At 38.4% G+C, this 26,163-nt stretch overlaps 2 protein-coding genes across 3 annotated transcripts; both read left to right on the top strand.

Annotated features, from left to right (window-relative positions):
* Positions 1-248: 248 nt before the first annotated feature.
* LOC133861320 (zinc finger protein ZAT4-like) lies at positions 249-1,452 on the top strand. Its single transcript, XM_062297074.1, has one exon. It carries the CDS (start codon positions 404-406, stop codon positions 1,274-1,276), a length of 873 nt encoding a protein of 290 aa, XP_062153058.1. The 5' UTR covers positions 249-403; the 3' UTR covers positions 1,277-1,452.
* A 17,875-nt stretch (positions 1,453-19,327) lies between these two features.
* Positions 19,328-25,068, top strand: LOC133861527 (QWRF motif-containing protein 7). Of its 2 annotated transcripts, XM_062297310.1 has the most exons (5): positions 19,328-20,028; positions 23,125-23,361; positions 24,006-24,095; positions 24,541-24,648; positions 24,859-25,068. In XM_062297310.1, exons 1-5 carry the CDS (start codon positions 19,372-19,374, stop codon positions 24,907-24,909), a joined length of 1,143 nt encoding a protein of 380 aa, XP_062153294.1. In that variant the 5' UTR covers positions 19,328-19,371; the 3' UTR covers positions 24,910-25,068. The 2 variants fall into 2 exon arrangements, with proteins under 2 accessions (XP_062153294.1, XP_062153295.1); XM_062297311.1 differs by lacking the exon at positions 24,541-24,648.
* The last annotated feature ends 1,095 nt before the right edge of the window (positions 25,069-26,163 follow it).

Below are 26,163 nucleotides of genomic sequence, written 5' to 3' on the forward strand. Positions count from 1 at the left end.
AATAGAGTTTGTTGAGTCTCTTCAGCAAATATTAAAAGAAAAGACCCAAAATATTTTCCTTTTTGAACTTACAGATTACGTACGCTGAGATACACCGATATTTGCACAACTCCTTCCATAGTAGTGACTTTTATTTTTATCTGAGTGAGAGTGCATAGGATTGCCCTCTGATCATCTATCATATAATAATCAAAAGACATCCAATGGTCCAGACTCTAATTCATAACGTCGACCAAAATCCTCTAAAGAACACCTTAACTTTTGTCACATTCATTCTGGACCTTCTGGTTTTGCGACCTTTTGCTTAAGGAATGCTTGTCACCTACTCCTTTTAAGTTCCCTCACTCTACTTGCTCTCTTCGAGGCTTAGAGCGAGGGACAGAGAGAGACAGTTTTTCAAGCCATGGAAAAGCACAGAATCTGCAAGATCTGCAACAGGCGCTTTGCCAACGGCAAAGCCATGGGTGGCCACATGAGATCTCATCTGGCCAAGCATCCGATCCCTCCAAAGCCGTCACAACAGCATGACAACTCGCCCCCCGCCGCCGCCGCCGCCCCCGAGTCAACTCAGCCATCTCCATCCTCGTCCTCCTCTCTCATCTTTCACTCCATAAACAACCCCATGCAGTTCTACCGATCCGTCAACGGCGAGCTCTCTCTCGCGGAAAACTCCGACGGGGAAAGCGAGAACGATTCTCACTCTCAAAGTCTGACTCGCAGAAGATCCAAACGGCGACGTAAACCCATCGTACCACTCGCCGACCCGCTACCCGAATCCGAACCGGTGAGTTCAGTCTCCGATGCTTTTCCTGAAGAAGACGTGGCTATGTGTCTTCTAATGCTTTCTAGAGATAAATGGACAAAAGGTAAAGAAAAAGTTCATCCGGAAGAAGGTGAGGATGATTACTCGCTATACCAGATTCGCACGCGAACGAAGTTCAGGTGTGAGACGTGCAGGAAAGTGTTTCGATCTTATCAGGCTCTTGGCGGCCATAGAGCAAGCCACAAGAAAAACAATAACCTTGAACAACATGTCGTCGTCGGAGAAGGTAAGGTTGTCGTTGATAAGAGAGTCTATGAATGCCCATTTTGTTTCAAAGTGTTTGAGTCTGGTCAAGCTCTGGGTGGACACAAGAAGGTACACTTCTCCAACGTAGGCGACGCTAGAAGTTCTGCTAGGCACGGAGACAATTTGATAGATCTTAACTTACCGGCTCCGGAAGACGAAGATGAAGTTAGCCAGGTTGCGCTCTCAACTGTGTCCAATGCAGCGTAAGTTTTAAAGTTCTTGAAACAATTTAGATCGAGGTAAAATTTTCATGCCTTGCTTTTCTTTCCTTTGTACATATTCATTGGACCTGGCCGGAAATATTTAGATAATTTTTTTGGATTTTGATACAATGGGTTCTTTTGGATTTAGAGAAATTATTTATTGATTAATTTCTTCCTATTTGCTTCATTGTTTACTTGTTTGTTTGAGAGCTTTTTCAATTCTGTGAATTATACCATGTTGCAACCCATTAATGGAGAAAAGAGAGAATTTAATTCGGTTTTATTTTTATTTAATATTCCTGATAAAGATTATGAGTTTCTCTGTTTCATAGGAGTTTCGTGGAAAGAGGTTTAAGCTGTAACTGTTCTGCGTTATTTTCTCATTAAAATGTTGTAGAGAGAGAAGGAGAAGGAGAAGGAGAAACTTTTTTTTTTTGTTTGGATATGAGATTAGCTTCTACCTGTCATCACCCCACTTCATGGTTTTGTACAGTTGGTGAAGAAGTCAAGGGGTTGGGCTCTAAATGCTGTCCCCCTTATCTTCTCTGTTTAGTTTATCCTCTGATTTTGATCCTCTATAGTGAAGCCACAACGAAGCATGCGCTATGGACCAATCACATTTTGTCATGTCACAGATGAAGCCTTGAAGGGTTCCAATATTATCCGCCCCAAAGCATCTTCCAACCCCATCAAACACACCCTCCCATCATTCCATATATGGCTCCATCTCCCTTTCTCTCTCTTTAATCTTTATTTTATGTAATTTTTTTGTGTGGAAGATATTGGAAAACCTAGTGGCCCACCAGCTTCAGCTCATGTGCGTCCGATGTTTTATTTTAAGGATTTTAAAGCTATCCTATTCAACCACGAAAGTCATAGGTTTTTCTATTGTTTTTGCATAGATTTGGGTGGCCGGGGTCAATCAGTCACAGACTGGCACTGCGCGCATTTGGGCTCAATTGATTTACATGGCGTCAAAACGTAGCCGTTTTTATGTCTAGCAGCTGGGGTCCCTCTCTCTCTCTATATATATATATATAATAGATCTCTCGAATTAGAATAGGTTTACATACATGTCTAATCTATGTATGTCAGTTTTGGCGTGGTTGAGCCAACGGATCCAATGTGCCTTTCACGTTTTAAACTGTTTATTAAATAGGGCATTAAACACAACCCAATGCATTCGGCTAGAATCATAGCGAATTTTAGACATTTTCTTTATGCATTTAAAAGCTTTATTCACGGATTCAGGGAAAGAACATAGAACACGTACGGTAGCTTTATGCTCCCCACCCTCCTTCTAGATGCAAGACATTTGTGATCATCAATCATCATGCATGGAAAGTTATGCCTAATAGCCTGTCTTCTGATCAGGTTAGCTAGCATACAAGACCTCGAACGTCGGGTTAGGTCCAATCATCAAAAAGCACAGTACTTGAGCCCAATGGCTTCCTACTTTTTTTATTTTATTTTTAAATGACGGAAAACCGAAAAAGTAGGGCTATTTTGTGTACTTATAAAGGTGCTTATTTGTACATCATTTTTGTTTTTTATTTGAGGGAAAAATAGTTAGTCTTACATTTAAAATCATTATAAACTAGAATATTAAAATTGGCCTAATTGAGAACTGAGGCCAAACAACTATGAAAAAGCACTGGAGGGTTCTAAAATGTTTTTCCTTATTGCTCCGTTTGTTTCGGCGTAAAATGATTTTTAGAAAATAATTTTGATATTTTTCGGTGTTTAGTAGGGGCGAAAATAATGGTCAACCGAAAAATGATTTCCGTTTGACCAAAAATGCTTAATAAATTTTAGAAAATGATTTACGCTTTTTAAAAGCGTAAATCATTTTCCGTAGATGGTAGATGCAATCGACTCTTTTTTAAACAACGCAGTCGACTTTTACATTCAAGCAATTGAATATTGTCGGATTTCGACAAGCCAGATTCCGACTTCAATCGGTGCCGGAATCTGGCGAAATCCGGCATACATCGCCGGATTCCGGAGATATTGTGCTAGATTCAGGCCAGACTGGCTGGAGCGGCCGGGATCTTGGACGGATCAGGCTGTTCTGGCCGGATCCGGCCTAGATCTGGCTAGAACGGCCGGACCCCCGGCCAGGACGGCGGGTTTCCGGTCAACTGGCCAAGATCCGGTCGTTTTCTGCCGGATTCCAGCAAAAATGGCCAGATTCCGGCAACTTTGCCGGAATTTGTATCTGCCAAATATTAAAAAAATATTTTTATATTATTTTATATTAACATTTTTTATTTTGGAAATAAAATTTATTTTTTTTAATTAATATGATTAAATTAAAATATAAAAAATATTTGTAATTTTTCGTACGCGCCAAACACCGAAAAATGATTTCGACGAAAAATATTCTTCTGAAAAATGACTTCCCTAAAACTATTTTACACCAAAACAAACGGAGCATAATTTGATTATGCTCGTATTCTCTTCAAGATATAAATATTTTCCAATTGCCTTTTCGCTTGATTGCATTTACTTGTAATTATTAGTTAATCATATTATTTCTTAAATCTTATTTCCCCTAATTTCTATTGCCCCTACCATTCATATGTACGTAATACATGCATCCAGCAAAATTCCACAAGATCAACTTCTTCTGTTTTCAAATCTAGTTATTTCTTTTTGTTGTCACAAAATTATGACAATTGACGGTAAAAATTCTTATAAAGTCAACCCTTCTCATATATTTTATGGCCTTTAAGGTAATTTACCATGCAATACGAAAGAATCTAGACTCCATCTCTTTCTATAACCTATCCTTTTGTTCATCGTCTCGTAAATTTCCTCTTTCATTTTTTTTTTTAACCACTACAAAAAAAAAATGCCTTATATATTGTGACGGCGAAAATCGTTGTATAACCTCAAAAAGTCGTGTCAAAAACTTCTAGCCACCGAATCAACTTGTTGCCCATTCATAAAAAATATTGTATTGACTTAGAACTATTCTCGAGGATGCAAAGAGTCTTCTCAAAAGGGATTTCTTCTGCAACCATAATATCATCCTATTTATGCTAAACCATCGTCACTAAAACCAGTACACTTGAGCAAGTAGTCATTGCAATAGGTCAAATATTAGTGACAAGCTATTTTGGTGGCAAAGGCTCACAATTAGGGGCAAGCTTTATCGTTGCATATATTTAAATGTTTATATTTTCTCTGACAATATTCATTGCAAAAACCTACAAATTTAGCAAAGATTAATTTAGTCACTTTTAATGGATATTCTCATTGTAATTCTCGTGATATTCGTGACGAGTCGTTGTAGCGATCAAATAACTTTTGTTGCCAAAAAATATAATAACTTGGTTTTAGCGGACGGCTTAAAATTGTCGTCGCTAGAGAGAGGTTTTATTTTTGCATCGTTGCTAGAAGTTCCATTGCTACAGCTCTGCCATGAAGGATTTGGGGCCTACAAAATAAATCCTAGGTATGCTAATTAGAACGGACATGGTCACATGGTGAACATGCATAAAGTTGAAGTGATCAATTATCACATGCTCAGTATATTGGCTCAGTATATTGACAAGGTCTAAGGAGGTTCAACATGTAAGGTGCTAAACCAATTAGCACGCCCCTAAAGCCACTTCAGAATTTTGAAGGAGCAAGCTGCAGCCACCGTGAAACAGTGTAACTACATGGCTAGAGTGCCATATGTTGGAAATATAAAGATGTGGAACTACAGAAAATTGAAGAAAGCAGAAAATAAAAGTGTATAGAAAAAAGCACTGGACAGTAAGGCGAATGTAAATCTGTCTCTTAGACAAATATTGCATTTCACTTGAACAATAAGTTTTGCAAAAGGGAATACAATAATTTTGTGTTAAGCCTCTGCTACACCTCGTGATACAGCTATCACTACAGCTGTATCGATTGCAGATAATCCAGCCGATCATACAAGATCAAATCAGGATTCATCCTTCACAGCCGCATATCATGCTCGTCATTCAGTCAAACACAATCATGCAGCCAATCACTCATGCATATCTTCTATTAAAGGCAACTTACCAAAGCTCAAAACAGCAAGCTTTCCATTGTCTTGCTCTTCACGCTCACTGCACCTCAGACATGGACCGTATATATTGGAATTGCAGCATCTAAGGAAAGTCTGAAATAGACTTTCCTTCTAGACTTAGTCCAGTATAATTTGTTTTCTATTCTAAAAGATATTACCTTGTATAGCAGTATGTACAACTAGTATATAAGATCATGTAACTCATTCAATAAAAGTGTGAAACACATTTTCAGTATTCAAAAATCCTTTCATGGTATCAGAGCTTAACCAGGCTCACGCCCAACTTAGATCCTGTAACCTTCCGCACCTCTCTTCATCTGAAATGGCATCTTCTTCCTCTGATGCTACACCTACTGTAGCCATTCCCACTACACCCGTTCCGACTGCAATACCAACCATGCCTACACCAAACCTCACCTCCCATGAAAAACTTGAAGGACCCAACTATCTTAGTTGGCTTACCCAGTTCCTTCCCATCCTGCGTAGCAAAGACTCCATGGGGATCATTGATAGATCCGAACCATGCCCTCCCAAGTTTTTGACTACTGCTGATAATACACAGGTCATTAATCCTGAATTCACTATGTGGCAGAGGAAAGATCAGACGATCCTAAGTTGGATCAATATCACCTTATACAAGAAGGTGTTGTCTACCATTTATGGACTTGACACTTCCCGGCAAGTTTGGTCAGCCCTTGCTAATCAGTCCAAATCCCGGATTGCTAACCTCAAGAAGCAACTGCAAAGTCTTCATCAAGGCTCCAAGACCTGCTCAGATTACGTGATCGCTGCAAAAGAATTTTTTGACCAATTGGCTGCTACTGGTAAGCCTATTCCAGATGAGGATTTAATTACTTATCTCATCAATGGTTTGAATCCATCTTTCAATAGCTTCATTACCGCATTTTCTATGATGACCCGAGACAAAACAACAAGTTTGGATGATTTCCATACAACGTTTTTGTCTAGATAATCATTGCTACTTCATTTTAACCGCATCTCATTACTATGTATTTGATCTGCAGACTCAGGCACTCCTGCTGGAAGGGAAGAGTGAGAATGACATGTATCCACTACAGCTTGGCAAGAAGTCCCACAGAGGTAGCAAGGCCTTTACAGCAATGTTAGGAATAAAAACCACCCCTCTTGTATGGCACTTTAGACTAGGGCATCCATCCACTAAGGTTGTAACTAGAGTGGTGCAGAATAATAAGCTACATGTTACTGATTTACAATTTAATAAAACTCATGTGTGTGCTTCTTGTCAATTGGGCAAAGCAAAGAAACTACCTTTTCAACCTTCTACACGTGTCTCAAACTCTCCTCTGTCTCTAATTCATTATGATCTCTGGACCTCCCCCATCTCATCAGTAAGTGGTTACAAGTACTATGTACTGTTTGTCGATGATTACTCTCGGTTCTCCTGGATTTATCCACTTCAAAACAAATCCGACACCTACTCAGCTTTCATTCAATTTAAGGCTCTTGTGGAAAACCAATTCTCCACCACTATCAAGCAATTCCAATCAAATGGTGGGGGTGAGTTCACCTCTCATCAGTTCCAATCCCTTCTTAACCAACATGGCATTGTCCACAGAAAAAGTTGTCCTTACACTTCACCCAAAAATGGCCTTGCCGAAAGAAAATTGAGGCATATATAGGAAACTGGCCTCATACTCTTAGCTCATTCTCACCTCTCTTATAAATACTGGGTTAACTCCTTTCTCACTGCCACCTACACCATTAACCGGCTCTCTAATGCTACCCTCGACCATATCTCCCCATATGAGAAATTATACAACAAGGTTCTTGACTACCAACGACTTCGAGTGTTTGGGTGCCTTTGTTACCCCTTGTTGCGTCCTTATGGCCATCACAAGCTTGAATATCACTCTAAGCCCTGCATCTTTCTAGGTTATCAGTATGCTGGTTATAAGTGTCTTGATCCTGTCACCAATAAGGCTTATCTCTCTCGCCATGTGATCTTTGATGAGGATAACTTTCCAGCTCAGGATCATGCCACCTCGCTACTGCCCTCCCAGTTGGCTGCCCCAGGTAATTCTACCATCTCTTATTTTCCTCTTTCCTCATCTTTGGTCTCTCCTGCAGCTCCTGTATCTTTTTCGGTCCCCACTACACTTTCCATCTCTCAGCCGCAGGCTGTATCTCCCGCTTCCCAAGCTGCATCACAGCCTCTCGCTGCTCCCTCCCTCTCTTCTGTAGTCTTACCTCACCCTGACACTTGCACCCCTACTATTGTTCACCCCTTAGAACCTGCTCTCCCTGATTCCCCTGCTGTGGAACCCCCTAATCTGCCCCCAGCTTGCAACACCTTGTGCCCCTCCCTCTGTTGTCCCACCGCTTGTCCCTCCACCCACAGCCCCTCCTGCACCACAACCTATTGCTCCTCCTCTTCCCACCATAACTACCTGCTCTTATACAAGCTCTCTTAAACCTAAACAGTTCCCTGGCTTTAAGCTTTTTCATACTAAATACCCCCTTCTTGCTTTTCAATCGGCCCTCCTTGATCTTGAACCCACTTGCTATAGTAAGGTTGCCACTGATCCCAAGTGGCAGGTAGCCATGCGAGCTAAATTTGAGGCTTTTGTCTCCAACCTTACGTGGACCCTCTGTCCACGCCCTCCCCATAGACATGTCATCCACAACAAATGGATTTATAAGGTTAAACGCCATGCTGATGGTTATGTGGACCGTTTTAAAACTCGGCTGGTGGCTAAGGGATTTGAGCAGCAATCAGGCCTCGACTACACTGAAACTTTTAGCCCAGTCATTAAACCAACAACTATTTGCCTTATACTTGCTTTAGCCTTGCACTTTGTGTGGCCTATCCGCCAACTTGATGTGTCGAATGCATTTCTCCATGGTTCCTTGACTGATGAAGTTTACATGGAGCAGCCACGTGGCTTTGTTGATCCACAACTCCCTGACTTCGTGTGCAAACTTCATAAAGCAATCTATGGGTTAAAATAGGCGCCCCGGGCTTGGTATACTTGGCTGTCTACTTTTCTCTTAGAACTTGGTTTCACTGTTTCAAGGGTTGATACTTCCCTGTTTATTTTTCTGCTTGGTCCTATCCAACTGTATCTATTACTTTATGTCGATGACATTATTGTAACAGGAACACATCCACACCTTATAGATGCTCTGATCAGCCAGCTACAACATGAATTCCCTGTTAAAGACTTGGGCCTCTTCATTATTTCCTTGGTATTCAAGTTCACCACACAGACGCTGGCTTACACTTGTGTCAATCCAAGTATGTGGCTGATCTGCTTCACCGGACCAACATGGCAGCTGCTAAACCTGTCTCTTCCCCGTGTGCTGCTGGTTCCAAACTGTCCAGGTATGATGGGGAAGTTCTACATGATGCTTCTGAGTTCCGCAGCGTGGTTGGGGCTCTTCAATACTGTACACTTACACGCCTGGACATTGCCCACTCCGTCAACCAACTTTGTCAGCACCTCCATCATCCCACTTCCACACATTGGTTGGCTGTCAAGCGTGTACTTCGGTTCCTCAAGCAGTCCATGACACATGGCCTCACCTACGCCAAAACTAGTCTTTAACTGAATACATTCTGTGACTCCGACTGGGCTGGCAGCGTTGATGACCGACAATCAACATCTGGTTTTGCTGTTTATCTCGGTGATTGTCTTATTTCTTGGAGTGCCAAGAAGCAGCCCGTTGTGTCCCGTTCAAGTACTGAAGCCGAATACCGCTCCTTGGCTATTGTTACTGCTGAACTCTTTTGGCTTCGTATGCTACTTCGCGAGCTCCGGGTTCCCCTGCCTTTTCCTCATGTGGTGTGGTGTGATAATGTCTCCGCCCTTGCTCTCGCCTCCAATCCGGTTTATCATGCGCGCACGAAGTACATTGAGGTGGACTACCACTTTGTCCGTGAAAAAGTCCTCAATAAAGATATTTCCATCTCTTTTATCTCCACTGCGGATCAAATTGCCGATATCTTTACCAAAGGCCTCTCCACTGCTCAGTTCCTCTTTCTTCAGTCCAAGCTGACTGTGACTCCGTCCCCTGTCAGCTTGCGGGGGGATGTTAAGCCTCATGCTACACCTCGTGATACAGTTGTCACTACAACTATATCGATTGCAGATAATCCAGCCGATCATACAAGATCAAATCAGGATTCATCCTTCACAGCCGCATATCATGCTCGTCATTCAGTCAAACACAATCATGCAGCCAATCACTCATGCATATCTTCTATTAAAGGCAACTTACCAAAGCTCAAAACAGCAAGCTTTCCATTGTCTTGCTCTTCACGCTCACTACACCTCAGACATGGACCGTATATATTGGAATTGCAGCATCTAAGGAAAGTCTGAAATATATATATATATACTTGCGGGGTTATGTTGATTTAGATTTGGTAGGAGAAATTGACAACAAGAATAGCACTACAAGATATGTGTTTACATTGGGTAGTGTGGTGGTCAGTTGGGTCTCTTAGTTGCAGAAGATGGCAACCATCTCTACGACAAAGACCGAGTATGTTACAACTACACAAGCGTACAAGGAAATAGCGTGGTTGAAGGGTCTCTTGAAAGAGCTAAGTGTTGGGAAAATAATTAGCTCCGAAGCCACGTGGCCTTTTATTCGACTCCAGTTTTAAAGCGTGTACTCGAGCTGGACTGACCCTATCTGACCTAATAGGTTCGGCTCAATCCAAACCATACCAGGTCACCTCGATCATAACACATTTGTGGGTACCTCGGATGTTTGTCAATCCTTGTTATGGATAAACTAGTTCGGTACTCGAAACGCTTTGGATTATGATCAACTAGATACTTCGGAACTCAGGACCCCGCAGAGTGCGGAATAAACCAAGATCTCCTAGTCTGTACAGAGTCAACATGTCTCGGATGTTCCTACCTCGGAGTTGTGGTCAGTGCGTGCACTGTAAGATAATCTCCTCACCTTCAGCGAGTAAGCATTTGTTAACTAATAAGATTTTATTACCAAGATTTATGGAGGTTCTGTTAGGATACCAAATCCCAAGATTTGGGGGGAACAAGTCTGTATCCCAAGTTTAAAGGATAACAAATCCCTATCAACGTGGAGTTCATTTGAAAAAGGAAGAGTCCTACTCAATTCAAACTTATTAAAGATAAGATAAAAATTTGCACGATCTATGGCTAAGACTCCAATTTTAGATATACTTCAGAGACTCCTACAAGTCTATAAATAAGGAGATCATAACAGGTATGAAAATACGTTCTCTCTCTAGGCTCTGAGATTTTGAGTTCTCCCAAAAAGGTCATAAAGTTTGTACTGATTTAGTCATCGGAGTGGGTGTAGTCGGTGCCCCCGACTAGTCGTTTGTTATTTTTGCAGATCTAAAGAGAGGCAAGGAGGACGAAGAGAAGCAAGACGAATCATAAGGCGACACGTCACCATACCCAAAACTGTACCAACATTAAGTATGGTGCAGAATCATTGCAGGCTATTCAGTGACAACCATAATGCAATCCGTATTGCAAATAACTCAACCTTTCATTCAAGGACTAAGCACATAGACAATGGACAACAAGTAGTACAGCTTCATTCGCTCACTCTTGGAGGATGGATAGTTCACTTTGGAAAAGATTCACACGAGACAATCTTGCAAATATGCCGACCAAAACGGTTACCATTGAGAAGTTGAAGCTTTGTTCAACTTCAGTTGGTCTTCAAGGTTGAGGATAGATGACAGAGTTGTTGCATTGCTTGTTATGTCGTGGAGATGTGTGGAGTTTAGTACCATGGTGAGATCATCTCTCCAAGTAGGAGATTACAGTGGCTCGAGCGAGCACTGGACAAGTAGTGGACAAAATTTCACGCGATAGTGGCTCGACGAGTTTGCGACAATTTTATAGGATGGCAATTTCTACTTTTGACCTACGAGTTTGTAGCACTAGTCCTAGTGATTGGTGAATAGGATGGATGACAAATATTTTTTCATCATTAGCTAAACTCTTCAATGAGTGATTAACGTAACCTGTATTCTTTTATTTTCATAGTGAAAAATGCAACAATTTTGTGGACATAGTCCAAAGTTTAGGCGTAACAAGCAAATTATTGTGTTATTGTGTATGCGTATGTGTGTTTGTGCTTCGTTATTGATTATTTATTCTGCTTTGTTTCCCAACAATCCTAAGAAAGGGTATCAAAGCCAACAATGACGTGTGGTATGATGGAGTGGCACAGGCACAAAAAAGTCATTATAGTTGTACGAATAAAGGTGCAATGTATGAGCATGGACAATGGTCCTCGGAGTAGAGGGCAAAGGTATGGCGCAAACACAAACAATAATCTATGGAGTAAACGTAAAGGTGCATGCCGCATGCAAACCCCTATAGCACACAAGTGATCACGGAGATGCCCATAAGAGTAATAAAAACTTTCGTTTGAGAGGGAGTAACAATGTGGTAGTTGACTCATATGTGAATGAGAAGTTTTTTAATATACATTTGTAAGTGTAAAAAGATTGAGTTCTACATTAGAAAGATGTCACAACTGTGAATGATTGATATAGTATAGTTGGGCATAAACATATAGACTTAAGCTTTTAGGTTTAGTGGTGTCCCAACATGTTATATTATGGTTTCACTGAAAGACTTCTCACTATGTCAATCTCCCAAAGAATAGTGTATTTTTCTTCTTACTCATACTAAATGAGTTCACTTCCTCTCCCCCTCTCCACCGAGGCTTAATTTCTTCCCCTTTCCTATTCATCCATTCTTTCTCTTCAAATGATTTTTTTGTATGTAATTGCCTCTCTCACTTTTACCCTTTTTATCCCTTTATTTAAATTTCAAACATAGTTCTTTGTCTTTCTTTAAGAAGTTCATATAATTAATGGTTGGTTATTGCCTAACGCTAGCTTTAAATTAAGCTCGATTGCATATATGAAGTAGACCTTCATGATTACAATGAATGTGACAATATGAACCATTATTTAAATGTAATTTTTTAATTTTATAAAGTTTACAAGGGCATAAGAGTTATTTTACCCTTTGACCATTTGATTTAGCCTCAAACCCTAACAAAATGAGTGAAATTACAAAAAATTAAAAATGATAAAACTTCTAGGAGGTAAATGAATTAGTTTCTCCAACCATTTATAATGTTGTAAACTTAATTAGAAGTATCTAGAATATTGACATAAACAAATAGTACTCGAACCAACTTTTAGTTTCAGCATATTTTGAAATAAACGTGGTTAAGATAATTAATAGAAAGATAATGCATGTATACCTTACTTAAAAGTCGTAAACACGTTTAAGATAATGCCAAAATTAAGTTTTTAGTCCAACGTAGAAATGGGCTTAAGTAGTCGTGTCTTGAATATTGTATATTACAGTATGCAGATTTCCTAAAATAAAAAATAATTAAAAAAAAAAGGAAGAAAATGAGGAAAGGAAAAGGAAGAAAGCGAGGAGAGATCCATTAACATCAAGCATTTTATTGACCAAAATCATTAGAGTCTTACATTCGAAATCTAAAAATTCCTAAAAAATAAGCAATAATTGTAAGTCATTGCTTTATATATATATATATGGACTTCCTTCAAACTTTCTCTTTTCTCTTTCTTTCTTTTCTTCTTCTCTTTCTTTCTTTCTTTCTTTCTTTCTTTTTTTTTTTTTTTTTTTTTCATCTTACAAATATGTGTGTTTCGAGTCTCAACTCTCTAAAGAATGTAAAGTAAAAAAGTTAAGGGGTAATTGCACCATTGGTCCTTAGAGTTGACCTAAATTACAAATCACTCACTGTGATACAAAAAGTTCATAGATGGTCTTTGTGGTAATTAAACTATAATTACGAAACACTCCATGAACCTATTTTCCATCTACCAAGCTAACAGATTGCATTAGTTTGTCACGTCACACCCAATAGGAAATCGACACGTGTCCATTACAATTAAAAAAATATATTAAAAATATTAATAAATAAAACTTAAAAATTATATATATATATATATAAAAAATAGTTAAGGGGTGGTTGCGAAAGTGGCCGCGCGCCACCCCCAAAAGGGTGGTTGCCCAACCGGCAGTCACCCAATAATAATTTTTAAGTTTTATATTTTTAATAATTTTTTTTTAATTGTAATGGACACGTGTCGATTTTCTGTCGGGTATGACGTGGCAAACTAATGGAATTTGTTAGCTTGGTGGATGGAAAATGGGTACAATGAGTGATTTGTAGTTATAGTTTACCACAAATATTCTCCATAAACTTTTTATACTACATTGAGTGATTTATAATTTAGGCCAATTCAAAAAATCAATAGTGCAATTAACCCAAAAGTTAAATGGAGACCAAAGTAATCAAAAGTTTCCAAATAACTTAACGTTCCTATTTCAAATCAAAAGGGCTTATATCGGTGGATACAAATCATTGTTATTGGCCTATGGAATCTTTGATAAGGTAAATTAAAGTTAATTTTTATCTCTTTTTGTGTTCATTATTATGTTATTATGCCATTACAATGGTTCCAATAATAATAATGACACCATTTAATGAAGCATCTTTTTTAAAAACAAAAAGATACAACAAAAATCAATTACAACAATAAATAAAAAGCACAAACACAGGAGGGCTTGAGCAACTCAAAATTTAAACTATGAACGTAAGTACGCAGGGGCAATGCTTTCGAACATGTAGGCCATTTGACTCGAGGCACGGATGCCACAAAGTAGGGTTACTATTAAAGGTAATTTGATAAGTGTATTGAGTCATAAGGACTCAAACACAAAAACAGGGGTGAACATGGGGAGAGGGGTGCAACAAAAAACCCATAAATACATAATTTTATTTATTTTTTAATTTTTAATTTTTGGGATAATTACACTTAACCCCCCTGATTTATCCACGGTGTGGCGATTTACCCCCTCAATGTACCAAAATTGGTACATGACCCCCCTGAACTTGCCAACGTGTGACAAAATCAACCTTCCGTCCAATCGACCGTTCGTTTGGACGGAAAGTCGGTCACGTGCAAGTCACGTGACTTGGAGAGGGTCTCTGTCTTAAACGGTCACGTGACTTGCACGTGACCGATTTTCCGTCCAAACGAACGGTCGATTGGACGGAAGGTTAATTTTGCCACACGTTGGCAAGTTCGGGGGGGTCATGTACCAATTTTGGTACATTGGGGGGTAAATCGCCACACCTTGGATAAATCAGAGGGGGTTAAGTGTAATTATCCCTTATTTTTTTAAAAAAAAAAAACACAAACAACAGCAATTGTACGGGTTGGGTGGGAAGTTGGGTGAGAGCCGTTCCTGGAGGCGCTTGAGAAACACGTGCCGCCCAAGGGCAGCCTCTCAACAACAGGGAGAACCAAAACCGATTGGAGCCGCCGGAGGCTAAAGCAGAAGGCAGAGGAGGATGCAGGCGTGAGCTTCATGCGCTGGTTGATAAGAAGAGCATTCAGGGAGCGTGGGAAGCACGCGCCGACATCTAGGCGGTGATGGAGATGAAGAAGACCACTGGTGGACTCCTGAGTCTTCGGAGAACCTGTTGCCGATAGGCTTGGCAATTCGGGTTGGGTTCGTGTCTACTCGATTGACCCGATTACACAATCGGGTCCAACACAAGCCCGACCCGATTATTAATCGGGTTGAATCCTTAAACATGAACACGACCCGATTGCTAACAGAGTTACCCGAACACGACCCAGGTAAATTGTCCAAATCGTCCGAAGAAGAAGAACTGAAGAAGCTGAAAAAGCTTTGAAGAAGAAGAACTTTGATTCTCACAAGTATCAAATCAAACAAGAAGAATTTACATCACAAATCAAATGTCTAAACAACCAAGAAACTGAAAGATGATTTAGGATAAGCATTTCATTGTTTGGGGCCAGGGAAAGAATAGGCAACAATACAAACATCAAACCAAATTTTCTTTTTCTTACTTTCCATTTTTCCCGTTTTCTCAGTAAACAAGCAGAGAGATAGGTAAGATTTAAAATTACCTCCATGTATCAGGTCAGGTAAATCTTGAGTGGATCGATGTAGTCTTCAAACCCTCCAATTAAACCCATAAAACAAGAAAACTAAAAATAAAACCAAAAATAAATATCGATCTCGTACTCGCTAGTTATAAAGCTTATGAACTCAGAGACGCACCCTTGCACGGTCTCCTTGGCGTCCTTCACACCAAACCCTCCAATTAAACCCACAAAGCTGAAGAAGCTCCGAAGAAGGTTTGTTCGAAGAAGAAGAAGGATCGTCTTTGTCTGAAGAAGATGAGCGTGAACTGTGAAGCCCATTGCGATCGCATCCAAGCCATGCCCATGAACTGGTGAACTAAAGCGTGAAGGGCGCCGCGTGAACGTTGTGAAGGCTGAAGTCGATGAGGCGTTGTGGGCCGTGGCTGCTACTACCGGCTGCGTGAACGGTGAACAAGTGAAGCTGTGATTCTGTGAAGGCAGAAATGAGGAAAAGGAAAAGGGCCAAAACTCAAAAGGCATGCGGCTAGGGTTCTCACTTCTCCGTTCACATTTCACTTTCATTTTTTTTTTAAATGGAATCTGGTCATAATCGGGTTGACCCAAACCCGATTATGCAAAATCCAAACCCTATATTTTCTTGTCATGTTTGTGTCGGGTTCGTGGGTTGTGTTAAAAATTGTCAAGGAGCATATCTTGAGAGAGAGGACGGAGGAGAGAAAATCTAAGTCCAAAAAACCTAAACCAAACACCAAACGAAAAATCCTCAAAACATGGTGGGTGATGGGGGATAGGCCGAAGAGACGCTGTTGATTATAGGAACGTGAAAAATTTAAATTGACTTCTAATATAAAGCAAGTGTGTGTGTGCACAAAGTGTTAACAAAATAATGTCAATGCGGAATTTAAAAGACACAAGAATTTGTTAACAAAGTGGAAACTCAATATGAGAAAAACCACTCCGGGGCAGCCAAACCCAGGATATCCATTATTCAGAAGACAAGACTAGTTACAAAGTAGTAGCACTCACATACCCTTGATGCAGTGGTCGTACCTTGCACTCTAACGTGTAACTTAACACGAACGCCTTCCAACCAGGTCTCCTACCTGAAGGGGTCTTCAATAGAATCATTTACCTTAGGGCCAACCCCTAAGATAGACTTCAGATGAGCGCAGCAACATCACATATAGCATGGCTTTAGAGAGACTGACTCAGCACAATAACCTTATAATATAACTCTCTAAGCACTAAGGAATTCAATACCGAATTCTTGCTGTTATCAAGCCTAGGGACCTCTATTTATAGGCTGCAGGTTCAACTGAGCGTCTGGCTTGATAAAACCTAGGCACCGTCCGGACGGTAGTCAAAGGGTGTCCGGACGGACAACTGTACGATCGGCTTTCCAAAATTTCGCTGAAATTCTTTCCTGATTTGAGCTGCGTCCAAACGATGTTGCCTTGTCGTCCGGACGGTCGCATTTCAGCTGCACGCAATTTTCATATTGAGGCTTCGTGTGTCCGGACGACCATTCCCCGAACCAAGGGAATGGTCGTCCGGACGGTTGATTTGATGCACACAATTTTCATATAAATAGCTCGCACGTACGGACCATGAAGATTGGCATCCGGAAGTCTGAATTTTGAATGCGATACTTGCCTTATGGATGAACGCGTCCGGATGGGAATTCACATCGTCCGGACGGTTGCAGCGATCTTCCCATATCGGTGTTTTGGAAAGAAATCCTGTAGCTGGTCGAACACTGAGTGTCATCCAGACGTGCTGCTGAAACGTCCGGACGGATGCAAGCTAGAACAGTTCGAAGCTTCTTGACACAGAGGACGGTCTGGATGAAAAGTTCTCATCTTCAGGACGGATGATGCTTTGGACAGTTGGGCGTCCAGACGGTATGTCACGTCGTCCGGACGGCTGCAAGGGATCCGATTTTTCTGACTTGTAGAATCTTCTAGAAGCATTCTGAATAGCGGAACCCTGTTTAAAAGCATCATTACAAAGAAGTGATTTTGTCCAACGGAATGAAGCCAATTACAAACTAACAGAAAGTAAGTAACAAACTGGAAAAGGGGTAGAAAACTCCGGTGCAAAGCTAACTATGATGGAGGTCCTCCGGTGCAAAGCCCAGCTCGGCGGTCTGAGAGAGAGCTCTCAGACTTATTTGATCAATGGTGGTTGTGTGGTTGTTGGGAGGGGGAAGGGATGACAGAAACGAAGGGGAGGGAGCTTCCCTCCTATGAAGGGTGCACCAGCAGAGAACGAAAGGGGAGGATATTTCTAGAGAGAAGTTAGAGCGTCTCTCACTAGATGAAGCAACTATTAGTACACATCAACTCTCTCTCTCTATCTCTCTCTCTCTCTTCTCTTTACCCCCTACCATATTACTTATAAGTCGTAAGAATTTAAATCTCTAGCTTGGGCCTTCTCTATCGGTTGGATAGGATTAGAGTAAGTTTTAGATTGGAAAAAAAGTAATGCAATTTTTACAATTTGTTAAATCGTGTTGGTTCGCGACTGAAATTACATCCATCACAAAAAAAAAAAAAAAAAAAAAAAAATTGTTAACACCTTCCAATTAAATTATCACACTGTCAACGAGTTGTAAAATAATTATATATCTACTATATATTTTTCTTAGATTAGCAAGGAAAATTTAAATCCAATTTTCTTGCTGATTAAATCCCATCCTCCCCTCTTTGGGGCCTTCTCTCCTAGACTCCTATCATGGAGGAATTTTTTTTTTTTTTTTTTTTAATTTTTATTTTAGCCTCTTTTCTCTCTTGATCTGTTGTAGTGTCTCTAGGAAAGCCAATCTCCAAGCACATGTTGTTGGGAAATCGGCTGTTTCTCTTTCTCATAGTTATTATGAAATTATTATATATCAAGAGTAGAAAATATCCCATACAACCACCCCCCAAAAAGAAGAAGAAGAAGAAGTTGTTTATCGTTTTTGACTTCATATATAAAGTCTCCGAGTGCCCCTTCTATACGGTCTTGGCAAAAAGCAGTGGGTTTCTGCCCACCAAAAGTCACTTGACACATCAGCTAAAGACAAAAAAAAATGAAATGTTGGGGAAGCACCCAGTCCCTCTCTCCCATTCTGATTCCCGCTTCTGAGAAGTAGCCTACGTTCTAAAAAAAAAAAAAAAAAAAAGCCACTGCCCAGTCTACCTCGTCCGCCCCTAATCTGCTCAAAATCACTGCACGTCGGCCCGGACTAGAGCACGCCGCCAAAGCTGTCCGCCCCTAATCCGCCCCAAATCCGTCCGTCTGCCCGCCCGTCCACCCCAAATCACCGTCTGTTGAAGATTAGAAGGTCTTGAACGCCAAATCACCCCAAATCCCGTCCGCCCGTCCGCCCCAAATCTTCTTCATTTTCGGTCTCTCAGTTTCAGTCTCTCTCTCGATTTGCATCCTCTCTCTCACGGTGGCTCTCTCTCCGATGATCGGTCTTTCTCAAAATTCCCGGCGAGGGCGGCGACTTTCGGGTGGCGGCAGCGTTCATCTTGGGTGGAGGGAGCGTTCGTTTCAGATGAGGAGTCGGGGAGAGAAGAACGAGTCGGAGAGAGAAGAATTGGAGAAGATGCTAATCGAGTGTATTGCATCTCATTTGCTTTTTTGTTTTAGGCTTACGTGTCAAATGCTCATTGGCAGGCAAAAAAACTCTATTTTCTGCCAGGACCGAATTGAAGTTATTCCCCAAGTCTCCTAGCAAACTTGCGTTAAATTAAAAAAGTCTATTTAGACCGACAAAAAAAAAAAAATCAGTAAATGCTATATTATAATATTAAGGTCTCCTTATAAATTCAATATAAACCTGCATGCATGGAACTTTCCTATTAGTGGAGGCCTTGACTCGAGACAGAAAGAGAGGGAGAGAGACTTTTTACAATTAATACATGGCGTGGTGACATGTAGTCAGTTAGCGTTTCCTGCTCAACGACGTGATCTCAACTTCTCCACAGCTTTTAGCTACCTACCACGGTTTTTATATGTTCTGTACTCCATCCCTCTACACCATCTAAAAATAAAAAATTAACCTCACCTGTGGTACAGTGTACACAGAAAATCAATGGAAACCACGCAAGGTCGCCGCCACCTCTCCGCCCCATTACCACCATCACCATCGCCTCGCCTCCTCCGAAGCCGAAGCACAAGTAGTACTCCAGCCACCGCACTACCTGAAAACATTAATTCATGCACGCCAAATTCCACCAAAAGAGTAACAAAGCCCCGCCCGCAATCAACATCGAAATCAAGAACCAACAAAAATGAAGAAAACATAAATCCCTCAATTCCCATTTCAAGCACGCAAAAGAGGTCGCAAGAAAATACTCCTCCCAGTAAAGAAGGTTTCGGTAAGTTCTTACAGCGTGCCAGTCCGCTTATTACTAGTGGTATACCAAAGGCGGCAAGGTCGGTCACGAATTCGCCATCCGCGTGGGCTTTGTCGCCAGGGCGTTCTTTGAGGCCTCCGGTGAAGCCGGAGTCGCCGGGACGGACTCTGCAGGGGGGGTGTCCGGCCTTGCCGGAATCAGCAGGCTCTGGAGGAAAGAGGGTTAAAGGTGGTGTTAGTGGGGTTTTGAAGTACTTCAAGCAGAAGAAAGCGTCAACACCACAAGAGGAAGAGTTTCATCGGTTTCGGATTCTGCATAATAGATTGTTGCAGTGGAGGTTTGTAAATGCCAAAGCTGAGGCTGCCATGGCCGGTGTAAAGAGAGTTGCACAGGTACGCTTCCAAAAAAATAAAAAATAAAAGCTTATAATAATAATAATTCAGCCACTTAATTTGCTCTTTAAATTCTTACCGTAAAATAGATATTTATTTGTTTTTCCTATTGAACCCAGTTCTCAAGATCTTTAGTCTCTGGGGTGGGTAATGTGAATCCTCAGACCTAACACATGATCATATGGGCTTCAGCCTTATTCCCCCTCAAACTATAGCTATAATTTTTCCACACCAAAATAAAAGGTTAAGGTTATGGTGGGATTAATTATCACACCATATGCATGGCATATCATGTCATATAATATGTTTTTTCTTTTTCTTTTTTAATTTTTATCACCAAACTTATTTTCTTATTGGCTTACTTTTGATGGATTGAATAGAAATATATATATATATATATATATATATATATATATATATATATATATATTTGTTTCACACTTTCCCTTGGTGGATATTTTTTAGCACAAAATTTAGTTACCACTAGCTAGATGGTATCCACTAGCCTGAAAAACCAGATGGATAATTATTTAAAAATTTCTCAACAAAATATGTTCCTTCTCAATTCTCATAGCTAGCTAGGAATGCCTACTCATTCTTAATTAATGTATTTCTTTTCTCGGCACAAATAATTAATGACTACTTGAATATTTTGGCACAAATACCTACTTCAAATCAAGACACTATTGTATATATACTAAGATCGCTTGCCAACGTAAAATCAAATGATAATTTGATTTAGCAAATCGTATGTACATTTAATGACGTCCTATAATATCCTAAATGTGCCAACATAAAAGGAAAGTAACGTCATGATATTTATGATGTACAGTGTACCATATTAAGGTAAATATTGGTATGATATTCAAGAACGTGATAATGATATTGATATGGTCTTAAATTGGCCGGATCAAGATCCCGTCCAATACCTTTTTATCTGGACCATATTCATTTCAAATGAACAGTTCAGATCGTAACAAGATTAAAGCAAAAAAATGGTACGTTGCTTGGTAAGTGTACGGTGGATAGTAACAACCCAAATAGTGGTTTAGAAGTGGTCGCACTACTCTTGAAGTCCTCAGAATGGCCAATCCGAGAGGTTTCGAGAGTGGTCGTACCACTCTCGAAATCTTTGGAGGTGTTGCAACCACTTCTAACCAACATTCTTGACCATAATTTATGATGGTTGAACCACCCAAAAATAGTGGGGTTTAACTATTCCAACAAAGCCCAAACCAACCTTTTTAATGTTTTTTGGGCATTGCTATCATGCTGTCCACAAAATTAAGACCCATCATTAAAGGATCTACTTATGCGGATGCAAAAATAGGTACAAAGAATATTCTCTTTTGTTAATTGACAACGTAGGAAAGCTGGCATCATGAGTTATCTTATTATTGAATAGATAGCGTATATTTGCAATATATTCACATTTATGGAATCATAAGTTTCTAAAATACTTAAATGCTGTATAAATTCGCCAAGTCCAAGAGAAGAATCTAGGCAAGCATATTTAATTAGGCAACCACACAATAATATATATCATTCCCACTAATACATATATAGCAAGCTTTTCTCCCTTAAAATTGTTGGTTAATATTCAGTTTATAAAATACTAATAAAATCATTCAATTATTCATAATATTGCAACAAGTTCACAACAAATAATAACAATTTACATTTTTTTTAAGTTTGTATGAAAATCATACAAAATGTATATATAATACAAATTAATTTTATAATAATGATAATATAGGAAAAAGATATCACCGATATTAAGAGGTAATTGGTGGGGTAAACATAAATTGTAACGCGCGACCATTTGAATTAATGGGTTATATATGAGTTTTTCATAATAAATTTTGTAACAATAAATATAGGAAAATAATTAATTTTTATTAAAATACACCAACATTGTATGTGAAATGGCTCCATAACGTAAATCAAGTGCACAAAATATTAACTCGGTTAAATTAGTAACACAATTACAGAAATATTTCTCTGGACTCTATAAACTCAATTTATTAGTACTTCTTTTATTGCTAAGTAAGACATCTGTAGTTGCTTTCATATCATTTGGATGTTTTATGATTGGTAATTGAAAATTAGAAGAGCTAAATATTTGCCTGCAAACATGCATGATATATGCTTAGTTCAAACTGCATATGTTATCTAAACTTTGATGAAGAGTTTTTCAAATTAGTAAGAAGTATATCTATAATTATCTCCAAAGTGTCCTGTAATATGATCGAAGGGTATTGCTGCTCAAACTTTTGATTTCTTTTACGCCATAAGTTATAAGACAAATATTGCCTCAACTCAATTTGAACAACCATCTTTAGAGAGATTAGCTTGTTTTCAAATTATATAATTTCAAATTTCAATAAAGTTTCAAATGAGATATTTAATTAAGGGTGACACGTTGATGTGTTCTTGAGGCATAGTCCTAGAGTCCAATAAGGAGTTGACTACTCCACGAGTCTTTTAGTTTAATAAGGAGTTGAAACACCAACTCAGTTGTGATTCTATTTCTCCTAAATGTTGGAATAAGTGCTCGCGTCACTCTAGTTAGTGATAAGAATATAAGTTTGATTTTATTAAAGTATTGATTAAATGATTAAATTTACATCATCCTATAAGCTTAAGCTTTTAAGATAAATGTCAATTTAACATTGTATTAGAACCAAAGGTCTTGAGTTCAAACTTTGACTTTGTCATTTACTTATTTCAATTAAATATTACACGTGTTGGGTCTCATATATTAAAAAGTACTTTTAGCTTATATGTGAAGGGGAGTGTTAAAGTATTGATTAAATTAAATGATTAAATTTACCTCTAAGTGATAATTTAATAGACTTTTGTTTGTATTTTTTATCCTTCTTTATAGTCGATGTCTTATTGATTGTTTTTTTAGAAAAGGAAGACTGTCGATGAATATTATTTATGTTGAATATTATTATTTGGTATAATAATATAGTTCTTTGTATTTTAGAGTTCAGATCTCACTCGAAACAACCAATTATCATTTTCCTGTATTTTGTACTTGTTGATTGGCATCACATGTCCTTATAGATATAACTTGTGGGGTACTTTCAGGTCAAAATATTTCATGTATGGATTAGAGTCTTCAAAATGAGAAAAACTATAGTAGAAAAGCAAATTCAGATGGAACGACTCAAACTTGAGATCAAACTATATCGAATTATCAACCCACAGATTTTCTTTCTCAATGAATGGGCAAAGTTGGAGAGAAGAAATCAAGAATCAGTTAGTAGAATGACAAGAAAATTATCAGGACTGTCAATCAGGCTTCCCTTAGTACAAGGTGTTAAGGTACTTTATTGGTAGTATATGCTTTTATATATATATATATATATATATTCATTTTCATCTCTCCCCTCTCATCTTTTATTTTTTGGAAAATTATTGCTTCTTAATTGGGCCAGAGAAAGTTCATCCAACTCAATCTATAAAATAGTTATGTATCCATTAAGCATGTGAAAAGTACGTATTTTTTTTAATAGCATGTGAAAAATACATGTTTTTTGAATAAATTTTCCCCCACTCTATCCCTTCTTCTTTTATTATTGTTGTTATTGAGCGATTTACTTAATTTGTCTATTTATAAGATGCGCTTGATACCATTCAAAAAAAAAAAAATACAATATATATATATATATATATATATTAAAAAATAAAACAATACTAAATATTTTATCTTTGGTAAGCAGGGGGTGCAGCGGTTGATTTAATCATTACAACAACAAAAAGAAGTTGTATTGTTGACCTTTTTAGCAATGCTACACATTTTTTATGTCTCTCTCTACCCCCCCCCCCCCCCCCCCCCCCCCCACACTTTTTTAATGACGCATGGCGCCTCTTTTTGCATTTTATATTTCTATCTATACTTTATGTGAAAATCTAACCTTCTTTTCTTTTTTTTTTTCTCTTCAATTCCCCCCATCACTATATGACAGGCTGATGTGGTGTCTATATACCAAGCTCTGAGCACGACTATGGAAGTTATGGACGACATTGTGGTGATGATCACCAAATTCTTTTCAAAGGTTCAATTTTCACTTGCCATCCAAACTACCAAAATATTCTAAATACCCCAAACTTATTTATACAGTTGAACCAAATGAAATTTAATTTGGCGTGATTTTATCCAAAAATTAAAAATTAAAAATCTATGAAAATATGAATAATGTTAGGAACAATCTTTTTTTTTTTTTTCCTCTTTTTATTATCCTAAAGTTGATGTAACTTTTAAAATCATCATTAACTTTGGGATGGACTACAATTGAATTTTGATCCAATGATGATTCTAAAAGGCACATTAACTTTGAGAGGATAAAAATAGAACAAAAAAAAATAGTTCCTATCATTACTTATGAAAATAGTCCAGTAATTAAAGACCTCGATATTTATAAGTTTATTGTATTTTGTATTAACATGGATTAAGGTTTTTTTGGACAAGACAACTAACATAAATTTGGGTTATTTCAACAGATTGAGACAATCTCTTATCTCATGACAGAACTCAAATGCAAGTTAGAACAAGATGAAAAGTATTTGGAAGAAATTAAGATGGTTATTACCTCGGTTGCTACATTATTGGTAAGCCTCATTACAATCTTTAAGCCCAACAAAATGAGTTTTGTGTTAGCTTAGTCTATTCAACATTCATATATTAGACTAATTCAACAAATGGTAATAATGTTATCAAATCTCTTACTAGAAAATATAATAACCACAAGAATAGTGTTTTCAAAAATTCATATATATTTTTTAATTATTATTTTTATATGGGGGGGTTTCTTGTAACAGGTAAAGGAAAAAAGCATACAAGTACATCTCATTCAAGCTGCTAAGGAGTAAAGGAGAGATCGAGGTCACTGAAAAGAGAAAATCTATATACGTATGTTATTAGATTAACAAATTTGTCATTGGCGACGAAATTTGTTGTCCATGATATTGTAATTATTTAAGATGATTATATTTAATTCCTATGTGAATAATCAATAATTTTTCCTCTAATCTTCTTCTAATTATGGAGAGTGACTTCTCAAATAAGTCGAACAATCCATTTCATACATTCTGTTCAACCATCATGAACCTTCATTCATTTAATATATTTCACTCAGACTTTTAACAGAATCCATCAATAATTCTTACTCATTCAATATCAACCATTAAATTCATTACAACATTCATCCAATTCAAATTACAATTAGAAAACTCAACTCATCAAATTGAAAATAAAGGAAACTCTACATTTGGTATTAAAGCCTTAGTTCCTAAATGACATAAGGTAACACAATTCTTTACCTATCAGCAGACTCATATGAATCAAAGAGTGCTCATGGAATCCTTTTTATAGAATGAGAGGCCTTAGTGTGGTTCTAAGATGCGGATCATTAAGAAACTTTCACTAGTTTGGAAGATTTTGTGAGTGCTCTTCAAGTAAGGTTTGGGACAATCCATTCAACTCATCTTATTCATTTAGCCCATTCAACCCATTATCAATTTCGGATTACAACAAGAAATTCAATTTCATCTTTACAATCACAAGATATCAAAATAGAAAATAAATGCAACTCTACACATTGCCTAAATACAATATATTCAAACCTGTTTATTTTTCTTCTACTTAGTTTTTCTAACTTTTCTTAGTAACCAAACAGAACCCAACTTACAAACCCTAAGAAAAACAAGAACAAGAAGAAAGCTTCTCGTTATTCGGATTCGGAGACAATTGTAAAACCCTAAAGGGGTTGGGTAGTGTCCATTGGAAATTGGCCAAACCAGTTTATATCTATGTAGCTAAGGTTTTAGATAGGACTTCATGAGACATAAAAGTAATACAAAAATGTGTTTTCGTAGGTATTATATTTGAAAATGTGTTTTTTTATTAAATATATTAGCTTATTTTGATAAAAATTAAATAAATATAGAGTATTACTTTTTTAAAAAAAAAAAGTTAAAAGAAAATTTTAAAAGTGTGGTCATGTGGCCACTCTCGATGGAGGATCGAGGTGGCTGTGCAACCACCTGTCCTCCAATTGAGTTGTTTGTTTTTATTCTTTTTAAAACCTCGACTAGAATACTCTTCCTCCACTTAGGGTTGCCACC

Source organism: Alnus glutinosa, chromosome 2, assembly GCF_958979055.1.
Source record: "Alnus glutinosa chromosome 2, dhAlnGlut1.1, whole genome shotgun sequence".
NCBI lineage: Eukaryota > Viridiplantae > Streptophyta > Magnoliopsida > Fagales > Betulaceae > Alnus > Alnus glutinosa.

Bases quoted from the DNA above. Each gene is read 5' to 3' on its own strand.
- LOC133861527 (XM_062297310.1), top strand. From the start codon at position 19,372: ATGGAAACCACGCAAGGTCGCCGCCACCTCTCCGCCCCATTACCACCA. The intron at 24,096-24,540 runs GTTCAATTTTCA...TTATTTCAACAG, and splicing joins TCACCAAATTCTTTTCAAAG to ATTGAGACAATCTCTTATCT. The intron at 24,649-24,858 runs GTAAGCCTCATT...TTCTTGTAACAG, and splicing joins CCTCGGTTGCTACATTATTG to GTAAAGGAAAAAAGCATACA.
- LOC133861320 (XM_062297074.1), top strand. From the start codon at position 404: ATGGAAAAGCACAGAATCTGCAAGATCTGCAACAGGCGCTTTGCCAAC.